The sequence below is a fragment of the Rhinatrema bivittatum genome, chromosome 16, assembly GCF_901001135.1.
Source record: "Rhinatrema bivittatum chromosome 16, aRhiBiv1.1, whole genome shotgun sequence".
NCBI lineage: Eukaryota > Metazoa > Chordata > Amphibia > Gymnophiona > Rhinatrematidae > Rhinatrema > Rhinatrema bivittatum.
The window spans coordinates 38,912,908-38,927,847 of record NC_042630.1 but is presented as its reverse complement, the minus strand read 5'-3'; the positions used below and the strand labels follow the sequence as shown (position 1 = coordinate 38,927,847).

The following is a 14,940-nucleotide window of genomic DNA, read 5'->3' as shown; positions in this document are numbered from 1 at the left end:
TCCTAGCCTCACAAGGTCCTTCTGCAATTCCTCGCAATCAGCTCCTGTTTTAACAACTTAAAATAATTTTGTCTCATCTGTAAATTTGATCACCTCACTCATTGTTCCTTTTTCCAGATAATATATGATTATGTTAAACAGCACAGGTCCCAATACCAATCCCTATGATACTCCACTAATGACTTTCCTCTCTTTGGAAAACTGACCATTTAGTCCTACCCTCTGTTTCCGACCTTTTACCCAGTTATCAATCCACCATAGAACACTGCCTCCTATCCCATCACTTTATAATTTCCTGAGGAGTCTCTCATGGGGGACCTTTGTCAAATGCCTTCTGAAAATTCAAATACACTATATCAGCCACCTTTATCTACATGTGTGTTTATACTTTCAAAAAAATTCTCAAAGATTGCTAAAACAAGACTTACCCTTGCTAAAACCATGTTGACTCTTCTCCATTAAGCCATGTCTTTCTATATGATCAGTGATTGTGTTTTCAAGAATAGTTTCTACCATTTTGCCTGGCATCGACAGGCTCACTGGATTACCCTGGAGCTCTTTTTAAAACTTGGCGTTGCTCTGGCCACTTTTCAGTCTGCAGGAATTGTGGCTCTTTTAAATTATAGGTTACAGATTACTAGTAACAGGTTAGCGATTTCTTGATTTAATTCTTTTAGAACTTTGGGGTGAATGCTACCCAGTCCAGGTGATTTGTTACTTTTTAGTTTGTCAATATGATCTATTACATCTTCCATGGTCACAAATATTTGTTTTAGTTGCTTCAAGTGTGGGTATATTCTCTGTGCTGGCTCAATAGAAAACGTCCATGTTCCCCTCATCCAGACAGCTAACTTTCCTTCCCAATCAGTCTTCAGACAAAAATCCTTTTAAGTTTGAAATTATTTATTGTACAAGTAGTTTTAGTTACTTACAATTGTCGCTTCCAAATGTATAGTGCCCGGGCAAGGATCTTTGTAGCTGGAAATAGGTAGGAGGGGGGAGAACGGGGTTTCTTGGGATGCAGGGTAAGAAGGCAAGGGGTTCTGAAACTGATTAATCTTTAGAATTAAAGCGGTAAGAAGAAATGTAAAAAAGCTGATCGTATCACAGAGGTTGCAGGCACCTCTAGCTTTGAGGCAGCATGCCTGAGACTGACTAACAGTCTTGGAGAGTGATTATAGGAAACGTCCCCACAAGCTGGGGCTAGAGGGCAAGATCCAATGGTAGTGAGCCTAGGAACCACGTGACACGGGGGGAGGGGGGGGGACATGAAGGGCAGTCCCTTGAGCCAATAAGGCACTTAAGAAGACTCAAGTTAGATTGAGAGGGCATACAGACCCTTCCCAACTGGGAGAAAGCAAAGGATGAAAGGAACTTCTCTTAAGGGCAAGCTCCCTTAAAGGCAAGGCTCACAGGTTTTTATCGTGGGTTACAAAAAGGTGTTTCAACACTAAGCACAGTATATACAGACACAAACATGTACCCACTGCTGGGGACAGAACATTCTCAACATCCTCCTCTGTAAAGACTAAAGCAAAGCATTCAATTTTTATGCAATTTCCTTGTCCTCCCATTGAGCATCTAGCAACCTAACTGATTCCTTCACAGGTATTTTGCTTTAAATGTACTTGAGCTATTAGCTTTTGCTTCACTGGCAAGCTTTTTCTCAAAGTATCTCTTTGCCCAACTACAGTTTATAACTAACTTGCCAGTGCTTATGCTCTTGGCTATTTTTTTTCATTTGGGTCTGCGTTCCATTTTTTTGAATGATGCTCTTTTAGCTTTAACTGCCTCTGTCACCTCACCGCTAAATCACACTAGCAGTTGTTTGGTCTTCCTTCAACCTTTTTTAATGCAAGGAATACATTTTATCTGGGCTTCCAAAATGGTATTTTTAATATCCATGTCTCATGCAAACTTTTCACCCATGTAACTGCTTATTCCTCATTATAGTCTCCCTTTTTAATGTTATATGCTACTGTAGTAGTTTTACTTAATGTCCTTCCTCCAGTGATTATATAAAATTAGATCGTATTGTGATTGCTTTTGCTTAATGGCCCTACCACAGTAATCACTTGTACCAGGTTGTGCATTCCACTGAGGACTAGATCTAAAGTAGCTGCCCCTCCCATCCGTTCTAGGACCAGCTGCTTCCTGAAGCAGTCATTTATGGCATCTAGAAACTTAACCTTTCTACTATGTCCCAATGAGACTTTCATCCAGTTAGTAGCGGGGTAATTGTGTTTCCATATTTATATGCTTCTTAATTTCAGCTAGCATTTCACAGTCTGTTTCTTCATTTTGACCAGGGGGCCGGTAGTATTCTGTTTTACTCTTACTGATCCCACATGGAATTTTTATCCATAAGTATTCCTCAGTGCATGGGAAGGGAGTGGGTGAACCTGGTGAGTGAACTCAGATACTCTGAGAGAGATGGTGTCAGTCTAGTCCTCTGAAACTAAGCAAAACACGGCAAGATTTTGGGCATGGGGGGATATTGTAAATCTCTTGGCCTGGCAAGCCACATTCATGCTTGGTAATCTGGTAGGCTCTGTATGCTGCCGCTTAACAAATTCATTTTGTTAGCATTGTCCAGCCTGAATGATGTGCGCAAAAGCTGCCTTGATTTTTCCTTTGGTCACTCAGTGTGTGCAATTCTTGACAGAGTTCCCTCAGATGACCCTTCAGGAGAGTCCCTAATCATGAGCCCCCTGGATTTCCAGCGGATCAAATCTGCCTCCCGGTTCCTGACAAAGGAAGAGCGAGAAGCAGCTCGCCAGGCCCTCAGTGAACAAAAGGCACTCCTCGTGGTAGGAAGCTAATTGCTCTTCCAAAGGATGGTGGGGAGAGGGAGGGGGGGTGGTGGTTTGAATCCTTCCTGGATAGTTTCCCTTTTGAAATTCACGCCTGCAGGGTCTACAACTACTTGGATTTTGCACCTGCTCTAACTGCAGGCAAGATCTAAATAAGAAACTACATACGATTTGAAAATCAAATCCCCCTGTGCATGCATTCTCTCCCCTGACCTCCCCCCCGTTCCTGTAAATGCCCCTTTTTCATTCTTTGTGAAACTCCATGGCTAGATTTAGCCTCCAAGGGGCGGGCAAGTTTCAGCCCCAGGTAAATCCTTTTCAAAATGGTCCTTGCAGAGGTTTGGGAAGCCTGGCATTTGCCTGCCTCCTTCTCTCCTGTCCATGATGAGTTTGCTTATGATGTAGGGAGCAAAGTCTAAGAATATTTTTATCCACGGTCTTTGTATCAATTTACAAAGGAAAAAGGACTCGCTTTTTTTTATTATAACTATGGGCGTTGTTGCCTCCCCTGACCTAAGCCCACCCGGGAATGCCTCCACGAATGTGCAGGTGAAAGTTCACGTGTAGCAGACCAGCGCCCATGTTTTTCCCTGCAATCAGGGTGGGAAGTATTCAGACGGCCTCTATACCCGGGTAAATGGCAAGAGACCCGCATAAACGGCTGTTGAGCTCAATTTTATAACAGTGCACTTAGGGCTGAGGTCCGCGTGTACTTTGTAAATTAACAGGACTGGGTGCCCCTTCGTGTGATCTGGGTACGTGCATTTGCCACCCACTAGGGAGCAGGCATACATATTTGCAAGGCTGTTTATGCTGCCTCTTTGCAGAATGCAGAAAACTATATGCAAAATCGCTTCCGCATCTACCTTTATGCCTACAACCTCCAGGGTCATTTTTCAAACTGCATGGAACGCATACATTGTGTTGAAAATGATCCCTGTAGTGCATTTAGAAGCGTTTGGCATGGAAGTTTTGCTTTGCATACTAAAAAAAAAATTCCTTCAAGCGGATGATCATAAGCACCGTGTCATTAACCTCGGCATTCTAGTAATGAGCTAACCCAAGCCTGCTGAGGGTTAAGTCCAACGTCCACGGCTGCTTTCCCCTGCAGACCTTGCCCCAGTTCTCAAAGGGGGAAATCCACAGGTACTAGGGAAGAAGGGACCCACGGAGAATTGCACCTGCTGAATGCAGGAGCTTTGGGCGTGCATTTAGCGGGCGTCCTCGGGATCCTCCCCGTGAGATTAGCGAGAAGACCCTCTCAGCTGCAGCATTTTCCATTCCAGGAGGACATGACGAAGCGCAAGAACTTCATGAAGCACAAGGAGTTGCAGCGGAGGAAGAACGAGAAGCTGAGCGCCCTGGAAGAGGAGGCCCAGCAGCGGGCCCAGTACCTCCTGCAGCGGGCCAACAACCTACGCATGGAGCAGGAGGAAGAGGTCAAAAAGATAAATGAGGTGGGGGTTACTCGGCCAGCGACTGCCTCCTTCTTCTTCCATACTGACCTTGATCCACTCCTAGGGCCACCTGCCATCCTCTCCTTCATTCAGTTTCTCCTTTTCCTTCTGCTGGCACTGCCTTTCCTGGCTTTCTTGCTCCTCTCTTCTGATTTCTAGCCTTTCTCTTTCTGGCTCTCGCTTACATTGTTCCTTCTGTCTCCAGCATTCTGTTTTCATGGGCTGCTTTTTCAAAGATAAGCAGTCATGCACTAAAGTAGGATTTTAGATGAACAAGTTTCTGTGTACAGGAGGAAATGGAAGTGATTGGCTGTCGGCATTCATCATCAAAACCTCCACAGGCCTTGATTTAGAATAGTGTAAAACGTTATCGGCTTCCTTACAATATCCGTGATCCTTATTATCCCAGTCCCAAAATGCTGGCGCTCTTTTGACCTCACCAACATCTGGAGTTGGGTGGAGGAAGCAAAATGAGCACGTCAAGAGCAAGAAGGCAAAAATGCTTAACGCAGGCCAACCTCCTAGAATTCAATGGGGAAAGAGGAGAATGGAAGGAAAAATAGAAATTTCCTTGGAAGTAACAAAGAATTTTTGACCAGACGTTGGAAGTCTGAGGTGAGAACCAAGTAGTCCCACCTCACTGATGACTTTGTTTTGCCCTGCAGCCCTCTTAGGACAGCAGGCACTCACCACTGTACCCTGCACAATACAGAGCAAATGACTGAAAGGAAGGTATCGGGAGATTATGGTAAAGACTGGCCGTCCTTACAGGGCACCAAGAGCATCCTCTGGCCTATTAGACTGGTACCTCTTCTTTTTCATGTAGAGTCCGATTACACTGGTTGGACAGGGGAATTTCTTGTCTGCGGGCTCATGGAAGGTGCGGAGCTGGCATCTGTTGTAAAGTCCTGCCAGCGTGCCGCGATCTGTTGTGGGTCATTTTTCAGGCACTTGGAGTCCTTGGCCCGTCTGTTGAGATTGATGGAGTATCTACTGCAGACCTAAAGATGAGCGTAGCCGATCTGTGTTTACCTTTTTTCTCATAGTCTGTCTTGTTGAATATCTTCATACACACAGTTTGATTAACATTCTTTATGCTTACTACATGGCCTATCTGTTTTCTCTTGTTCTGATTTTTTCTGACAATACCTCAAAGCCACCAAACGCTCCATTTTTTTTTCTTTTCTTTCATCTCTCTGCCAGTCTGTTCTTTATCCCTCACTTGTTTCTCTCCATCTTGCCCAGTCTGTGTTTGTGCCCCTCTGGTTCCCCAGTTTGCCCCTGCTTGGATGCTTATGTGGTTAGGTTCTGACTGCTGTGTCCCTTGCAGTTGGTTCTGAATGCCAAGTGCCATGCCATCCGAGATGCCCAGGTCCTTGAGAAAGAGCTGATTGAGAAGGAGATGGAAGCAGAGGAAAAACGCCTGGACCAGATGATGGAGATGGACAGGCAGAAAGCCATTCAGAGGCAGGAGGAGATAGATGAGAGGAGGAAACAGGAAATGATCAGGTAAGGCTAATATCCGTTTATGGCAGACATAGCAAAAGTGGCCAGACATCAAGAGGCACATCTCCTAATCTGAAACAAAGTTCTGCTGAGGCCAAGGGGGCTGTGACATTTTTTTTTCCCATCTCAGTGTCCATTGAAATACCAGAGAGAGATTTACCATGTTGCTGGATGTGCGTGGCACTCCATTCCCTCTCAGTGAATGTGTGTGTGGCTCTGATGCACTAGAATTAATGTTTAATATCATCATGCCATGTGCACACTTGCCAGCATGACCTGTGTCTCACTTTTACCATATTAAGCGTAATGCCGGGCATCCTTTCCTTCCTCAGAGGGAAACTTCATGTTATCGAGCAGATATCAGAAAATTCCGAGAACCGGATTCTGCAGGAGGAGCAAAGGGAGCAGGAGGCTCAGGAGCTACTAAGGTACCTGGAGGAGATGCAAATGGAAGATTTCAGGGTAAGAAGATGGGGCAATGACAGAGAGGCACAGACAGAGCTTGATGTTATCAGGTACTGAAGAGTTTTTTTAATTAGACCCCTGAATCTTGGGTTCAAATTACTGATAATGTCCGTGGTGGATCGGAGGTTAAAATCATTGAAACATAAATTTCTGTGATGTTTTAGTAGCTTGTAAGTCACCTAATATGTGACTGGAGCTTCAGGAGACCCTCTTGTACAGAGAAGAGGGATTGTCGTCTTTGGCTGTTCGAATAGCCTCGCTGTATCACAGTGTCCCCAGGAGAATAACATTGATACAGTACTGAACAACCTTCTCCGCTCCCCTTACTTGGAGAAGAGCATCTGGCTCAAGGTATTAAAACTGATCATCAAGACACTTAAGTCATTGTGCCTTGATCCCAAAGCTGCTGTCTGTGTCTCTCTTTCTTTCTCTCAGTCACTCCGTCACCCTTGCCATTCATTTTTTTTTTTTTTTACATCTCTCTCTCCTTCCCTCGGTATCTCTTTACGGCTCTTTTTCCCTCAGGATATGGAGCGCAGGCGGGAGGAGCAGTTGCTGATTCAAGCGGAGATTAAACGGGTGAATGCTGAGAACGAGCGGCAGAAGCTAGAAAAGAAGGAGCAAGACAAGCTGGCTGACCTCCATGTCCTTGAGTACCAGAAGTGGAAACTGGTAGGTCCCTGTGCTGGGAAGGAAACTGGGAGCAGGCAGAATGACCATGTAACACCAAGAGAGTGCAATGGATACTGCGGGGCTGTAAGGATAGGGAGGGATTAGTCTCATCTTCACAGGCCACTCTCTCACTCCCTACACCACATCCCTCATTTCCCACTCCTCACTGCCCCTCCCTACATCTCATCCTCCTTTCTCATTACACCCCCTCCTCCCCATCCTGTGCTCTCCTCACTGCCCCTCCCTACATCTCATCCTCCTTTCTCATTACACCCCACTCCTCCCCATCCTACAGCTCATCCCCCATTCCCTGTACGTACCAGGATCAGTCCAGACTGCTGGGTTGTGCCTCCCCTCCAGCAGATGGAGTCAGAGAAAAGCTGAAAAGCACCCCTATACATACCGGTGTGCCACCTGCGATCCCTCAATATTATCTCTGACTCCAGCAGATTGAGAGGCATAACCTGCGGTCCTGATCCTTTCAAAATTAGAGTTTTTGTCCAGGTTTGACATTTCAATGACCTTTGACTAGACCAATTTCTTTTACTTGAAGGTAGTTAGAACAGCGGATTGGTTTAGCTTCTGCCCTTTCTTTTCACATGCGCTGTGCGAGGGTCTAATTCTTGGCAGGGCAGTGCCCTAATGCCTGTTCCCCAGAGATAGTTGATCCCTCGGTGACCAGGAGGAGTATTCACCGGTGGGCCGGTCACTCTCCCCCCTCCCCCTGTCCCCCCCCCCCGTCTGTATGTTCCAGGGGTGTCCTTACCTCTGAAGGGGGCTCAGCTAGCAAGGAAAGGAAACAGGGACAAGGTTTCCCTTTTGTGAGCAAAAAAAAATGTTATAAAGCATAACAGTAAGTCCTGTTGGTGGCAGGCTATTGAACTCTTCCTTAGCCCCGGCCTGGCATGCTAGGGTCCCAGGACTCCGGAGGGGGTGGCCTTGTCACCCAGCACGTTTTCCTTTTCTTCAGTCAGGGCTGTGCCGTTTTTTCGCGCTTTTTCTTCTTCAGCAGCTCCGGCACTGCTATGCCACGTTCTTCGGCCTGTGGGGATTCGGGGGTGCGGCTCTCCCGATGTCTTCCCGGGGGCGAGGGACCCTCTCAGCGGCCGCGCGCTGCCCGCGGGTCCCCCCTTTCACGGCCGCGCGAAACGCGGAGAGTGCCGATGGCTCGGGGGCAGAGACCGGCCCCGCCCCCACTCGAAGAGGGAGCAGCGGCCATCTTGCCCACGCCAAGCATTGACGAAACAGCGTCTGAAGGAGGGGAGTTCCCTCCTGCTTCTCCTCCGGCCCTCAGCCCGCAGCGCGATTGCAATTTCACGGCTCCTTGTCCCCCCCCCCCCCTCCCGGCCTGCGGGGGAGACTTTAAAGAGGCCAGTCCCGTTTTCTTCGCGGTTTGTCCTGTTGATGCATCAGGCCTTCTTAGAGGCCGAGGCTGGCTGGGAGGATTCGGGTCCCTCTCCCCCTAAAATCTCCAAGTCTACTGCTGACACTGGGAATGCAGGGGTTCGTTGTCCCCGGCCACCAGTAAACCCTGATGTTACAGAGCCAGCGGTCCCGTTCCAAGACCCCTTGGTTCAGGATGTGGGGGGTGATTTAGATGGGCATGTCCCAGTTGAATGGGATGATCCCCAGATCCTCCGTTTATTTAGTAAGGACGAGCTGGATCCCTTAATCCCACATGTGTTAAAAGAACTAGAGATTCCGGCGCCCCCGCTGGAGGCAGATACTTCCCCGGGGGATTCTGTTTTAGCGGGGATTAGGGAGCCCCCACAAACCTTTACATTTCATCCAAAATTATTTCAGATAGGTTCTAGGGAATGGGATTTTCCCGAGGCTTCATTAAGAGTTAGCAGGGCTATGGAGAAGCTGAACCCCCTCCCAGCTGAGTCCTTAAATCTTCTCAAGCTATCCAAGGTGGACTCGGCAGTCACGGCCGTAATTAAACATACTACCATTCCCGTGATGGGAGGATCAGCGCTTAAGGATCTCCAGGATTGGAAGCTGGAGATTTTGTTGAAGCGTATTTTTTAAGTTTCTGCGCTAGGCGTCCAGGCCGCGGTCTGTAGCAGCCTCATGCAGAGGGCTATGCTTCGCTGGGTCCAGCAATTGCTTATGGCCCAGGACCTACTGCCTGAAGAGGCGGAGCAGGCTAACCGCATGGAATCCGTGGTCGCCTATATCGCAGACGCCTTATATGATCTTCTTTGGACTTCCGCACACACTATGTCCTCGGCGGTATCCGCAAGGCGACTGCTCTGGCTTCGATACTGGGCTGCAGATGCTTCCTCCAAGTCCCGTTTAGGTTCCTTCCCCTTTAAGGGGAAATGGTTGTTTGGGGACGAGCTGGAGCAGCTCATTAAGGACTTGGGGGACAATAAGATCTACAAGCTGCCCGAAGACAAACCCAGGCAGTCTCGCACTTTTGGTACTTTCAGAGGCCATTTTCGTGGCCAATGTCTGTTCCGTGCGGGGAGGGGTGTTTCCTTCTCACAGAGACAACAGGTGTCTCGGTCACAAGCTTGGACGCATTCCTTTCGTGGCAGACGGCCTCAACGTTCGGGGGCATCGCATGCTTTTACTCCCAACAAGACTTCGCAATGAAGAAGCGCCGACCCATTCCTCCAGTCCATTAATCAGGGGTTGGCTGTCCCTGTTTCGGGAGGAAATGGTCAAGATAACATCTGACCAGTGGGTCCTCGACATTATAAGTCACAGTTACGTTTTGGATTTTGCTTGTCCGCTCCGCGATCTTTCTTGTGTCTCCCTGCGGTCCTCCAGCAAAGCAGCAAGTAATTGTGCAGGCGTTCTCTCGTTTACAGGCACTGGGAGCTGTAGTCCCAGTTCCGCCTGCCGAGCTTCGGACCGGTCGGTATTCGATTTACTTCGTGGTTCCAAAGAAGGAAGGAATGTTCAGACCAATCCTGGACTTGAAACAGGTCAACAGAGCCTTACGCGTTCCACGTTTTTGGATGGAGACGCTGAGGTCTGTCATTGCGGCCATCCACAAGGGAGAGTTTTTGGCTTCTTTAGATCGAACTGAGGCATATTTCCACATTGGAATCCAGAAGCATCATCAGAGATTTCTGAGGTTCATGGTTCTGGGGGACCACTATCAGTTTTGCGCCGTGCCGTTCGGTTTGGCGACAGCCCCCAGAATTTTCACCAAGGTATTGGTAGTAGGTGCGGCTTCTCTTCACCCCCAAGGGATATTAGTGCATCCCTATCTGGACGATTGGCTCATACGGGCAAAGTCGGAGGCTCTGTGCAAGTTAGCGGTTCAGTCAGTGTTGGATCAGCTGCAAGCGCTAGGCTGGGTAATCAACTTCGCGAAGAGCCAATTAGCCCCAACTCAGCAACTGGAATTTCTGGGAGCCCGGTTCGATACTTCGGCCAGCAGATGGTCAATTTAATGGCTAAAGTGCGGAGCCTGTTGGAGCTGCCCTTGCCTATGGCCTGGGATTATTTACAGGTACTTGGGCATATGGCCTCTACTCTGGAAATGGTCTGTTGGGCCTTTGCTCATATGCGCCCTTTGCAGGGAGCGCTACTTTCCCGCTGGGATCCCAAGTCAGAGGACTATCACATGCTATTACCGTTGCCGGAACCGGCGCAGTCCAGTCTCAGTTGGTGGTTGATACCGGACCATCTCCTTCAGGGGGTGGACTTGGAACCTCCACCTTGGATCATTGTTACCTCAGATGCCAGTCTGACCGGGTGGGGGCGGTATGTCAGTCCCGAGCAGTGCAAGGATGATGGTCCCCTCGACAAGCCACATGGTCAATCAATCACTTGGAGACCAGGGCGGTTCATCTGGCCTTGCGTCAACTTCTCCCGATGGTGCACCATCAGGCGGTACAAATTCTGTCAGACAACGCGACAACCGTGGCATATATAAACAGGCAAGGGGGCACAAGAAGTCGTCCGGTGGCTGCTGAAGCAAGTTTATTGATGGACTGGGCGGAACGCTACCTGACCCACATCGCGGCTTCCCACATCACAGGCGTGGCCAATGTTCAGGCAGATTTTCTCAGTCGACAACACCTGGATCCAGAAGAGTGGGAGTTGTCGGCCGGGGCGATGCAACTCCTAATTCGCCGTTGGGGGACCCCGCACTTGGATTTAATGGCGACACAGTTAAACGCCAAAGCAGCTCGTTTCTTCAGTCAAAGGAGGGAACACGGATCGGAAGGGGTGGATGCTCTGGTACTTCCTTGGCCTCCACACATCCTCCTCTATGTGTTTTCCCCCGTAGCCCCTGGTGGGAAAGGTTCTAAGACGCATAGAGTCCCACTGGGGTCTGGTAATTCTAGTGGCCCCGGAGTGGCCAAGAAGGCCATGGTTCACGGATCTTGTCAACCTGGTGGTAGACGGTCCATTGCGTCTCGGTCATCTCCTGAATCTTCTGCGTCAGGACCCAGTATCTTTCGATCTGGCGGATCGCTTTTGTCTAGCGGCTTGGCTTATGAACGGAGACAACTGAGAAAGAAGGGTTACTCAGAAGCGGTGATCTCCACCCTCCTTAGGGCATGCAAGACCTAGACGTCACTCGCCTATGCTAGAGTTTGGAAGGTTTTTGACTCCTGGTGCAGTGGGTTGAAGCTGTCCCCACGGAAGGCCTCCATGGGGCATATTCTCGCGTTTTTGCAGGACGGCTTGAAGAAGGGCTTAGCTTACAGTTCGCTTTGTGTGCAGGTAGCGGCCCTGGGCTGTCTGTGGGGCAGGATTGACGGTTCTTCTCTTGCCTGCCACCCGGATGTTGCTTGTTTTTTACGCGGGGTTAGGAATCTATGTCCCCCAGTGAGGGCGCCGTGTCCACCCTGGAGCTTGAATTTGATTCTCCGTGGTCTCTGCGCTTCACCATTTGAACCTATCAAGAGAGCCACTTTGAAGGATTTAACTCTCAAGACAGTATTTCTAGTGGCTATTTCGTCAGCGCGTTGCGTTTCGGAACTTCAGGCATTGTCATGCAGGGAGCCGTTTTTTTGTATATCTGAGTCCGGGGTATCCCTGCGCACAGTACCTTCTTTCTTGCCTAAGGTGGTTTTGGCCTCCCACGTCAATCAGGCGGTGGAATTACCTGCCTTTTCTGAGGAGGATATCCACTCTTCTCAAGGTCGGGATCTGAGGCATTTGGATGTCCGTCAGGCACTTCTGCGGTACTTGGAGGTGACTAATGATTTTCGACGGTCGGATCATCTATTTGTTTTGTGGAATGGCCCCAAGAAGGGTCTTCAGGCTTCCAAGACTACTGTCGCCCGCTGGCTGAAAAGCGCGATTGCTTCCGCATACATTGGGTGCGGACAGCTAGTACCGGATGGGTTTAAGGCTCACTCTCTCCATTCTCAGGCGGCATCATGGGCTGAAAGTCAGTTTGTGTCTTCCCAAGAAATTTGCAGGGCGGCCATTTGGAAGTCCTTGCACACATTTGCTAGACATTATCAGTTGGATGTCCGTGATCCGTCAGCGGATTCTTTTGGTAGCAGTGTGATTCGAGCGGGACGCTCTGGGTCCCACCTAATTTAAGGCGGCTCGGGTACATCCCAGCAGTCTGGACTGATCCTGGTACGTACAGGGAAAGGAAAATTAGTTTCTTACCTGATAATTTTTGTTCCTGTAGTACCTAGGATCAGACCAGACGCCCGCCCAAGTCTGTTTGTTACTGAAGAGTCCGCTCGTATTTCTTTCTGTTCCTTTGTCTCTTTACAGTTCCTGCCGCTGCAGAGTATCAGAATACGTGTTGATGTGTAGTTTCATGCAAGTTATACAGGGTTTTCTATTTTCATATAGGGAGACAGGTTTTTTGTGTTTTCAGAGCAATATATCTACTTGATCTAGTCATTGGTTGTGTTAAAAGAGTTTACTATTCAGCAGGAGTGGATGATTATATGTTTCATTCTGCTTTGATATTCTTTATACTGAGGGTTCGCAGGTGGCACACCAGTATATCTAGGGGGTGCTTTTCAGCTTTTCTCTGACTCCATCTGCTGGAGGGGAGGCATAACCCAGCAGTCTGGACTGATCCTTGGTACTACAGGAATGAATATTATCAGGTAAGAAACAAATTTTCCTTTCTCCTGCATTCTGCTTTCAGCACAGACTTCTCTCCCTCTCCTAAACCACTCTTGTACTTATCTCCACTCTCATGTTTCTACTCTCCTTTTTTTTCTCTCTTCTTAAGCTGTTATTTCTTTCAGCGGGGATGGTTTAAGTGCTGTTTTTAGCTATTCAGTCAGAATTTTCTAACAATTTGGTTTCGGAAAGTAATAATAGTATTAAAGTAGAAGATCATTCTGTGAGAGAGGAGGCTGAGGCTCTTGAACTTCTACCCTGAGGAACAAATGGTAGTGGTAAGAGTCAGTGTTTTTGAGCATTGAAAAGCTTCTTTCCAGTAATCTGTAAACAGTCCGGATCTCTTGTTATCTGAGTGGTGAGCAAGTTTAATAAATACCTGTTTTAAGATAGGGGGGTGATCTCTGATTCTTTAACCATTTTCATAATTTGCCCAGTTTTATTAATTAAAGAAGATATAAGGCATTACTGCCCATTATTGAACCTCCCATTCTTAATGAAATTAATGGAGAAAGTGGTGTCTGCCCGACTATCAGATTATTCAGACAAGGTTAATGCTCTCCTCCCAGGCAGTCGGGATTTAGGAAAGAACATAGTATGGAATTGCTTTTGCTAACAAAGCAGGATTAACTTTGAATAAAGGGAAGAATGTTTTGATCACAGCATTTGACTTAATAGATCACGAGTTGCTGTTGCCGGGTTTAGGAACAAGGTTGGATCTCGGGGGGGGGGGTGGGGTTACCTTTTAATTGATTTGAAGTCTTCTTTTGTTAGCAGTAGACTTTTTAAACTTAAATGGAGTGAAAAAGGCTCCGATTTACAGCAAATGCAGTGTGGCACCCCCCCCCCCCCCCCCCCCCCAAGGATCACGCCTCTCTCTGTTCATTGTTTATTTGCTTTTAGCTCCACCGGCTGTTTTGATTCAGGAGTATGGTTTTAGCAGCTATGACCTCCAAGTCATCACTTCATTTTCAGACCCTCACACAATGAAATCTCAAAGTCTGAGGCTGGGTTGATGGGATCGTTGTTTGGTTATTCAAGCATAAATTGAAAAATAATCCCCAGAAGTCAGAGGCTGTCTGGTTCGCTAGACACTCGATTGTAAACTGATTAACACCTAGAATGAAGGACAAAGCTGTACCATCAGTTCTAGGGGCGATGCTGGACAGTTTTTTAATCTATGTCTAGTCAGATGTCAAAACTAAATCGGTCTTTTATGTACTATGTATGATTTGTAGACTAAAATGTTGTTTAGGAAAATCAGAGCTTGCAACAGTCTCTAGTATTCTACTCCTTTCTTGGACTGACTATTGTAATTCCCTGCAGGGCTGGTGCAAGGGTAGGAGGTACCCTAGGTGACTTCTGCCTTGCGCCATCCCCACCGGTCTCTTGCCCGACTCCTCCTACCTCATTTGCACCTCGACTCTATGCTTCTCAGGACCGCGAGTAGCTCGCGTTCCTTGCGGCCGGACAAATCTGCTTGCGGCACAACCTGGATACCCTTCGGCGCCCCCCTAAGGGTCGGCACTGTAGGTGACCACCTGAGTTCACCTAATGGACGTGCCGGCCCTGATTCCCTGTATATGGGAATAATGGAAGTTGCCATGAGGAGATTGCAATTATTGCAAAATGCAGCAGCCTGAGTTATTACTCTGTAGCTTAAGAACAGAAAAACCAACAAAAAGCAACAAAGGTGCATAACCCACTGGTCCTGAACCCATTTGTCTAGATTAAGGAAAAGGAAATTATCAGTACTCCTATGATTTGTTTTAAATCTGCCTGTTGCTAATTTCATGGAGCGTCTCCTAGTCCTAGTGTTTGAAAGGGTAAATAACCGTTCTCTATCTACCCATTCCATCCCACTCATGATTTTATAAATCTCAATCCTATCCCCTCTGTCATCTCTTTTCCAAGCTAAAGAGCCCTAATCTGTTTAGCCTTTCTCTGTACCTTTTCTG

General features: G+C 47.8%; 1 protein-coding gene across 3 annotated transcripts in view; it reads left to right on the top strand.

The window, feature by feature from the left end:
• Positions 1-14,940, top strand: part of CFAP45 (cilia and flagella associated protein 45) — a 109,249-nt gene that overhangs the window by 38,777 nt on the left and 55,532 nt on the right. For all 3 annotated transcript variants that reach the window (XM_029580283.1, XM_029580282.1, XM_029580284.1), the window contains 5 exons: positions 2,666-2,810; positions 4,100-4,270; positions 5,601-5,779; positions 6,109-6,238; positions 6,767-6,913. In XM_029580283.1, the coding sequence (XP_029436143.1) occupies positions 2,666-2,810; positions 4,100-4,270; positions 5,601-5,779; positions 6,109-6,238; positions 6,767-6,913 (772 nt within the window). The remainder of the gene's footprint in view (positions 1-2,665; positions 2,811-4,099; positions 4,271-5,600; positions 5,780-6,108; positions 6,239-6,766; positions 6,914-14,940) is intronic.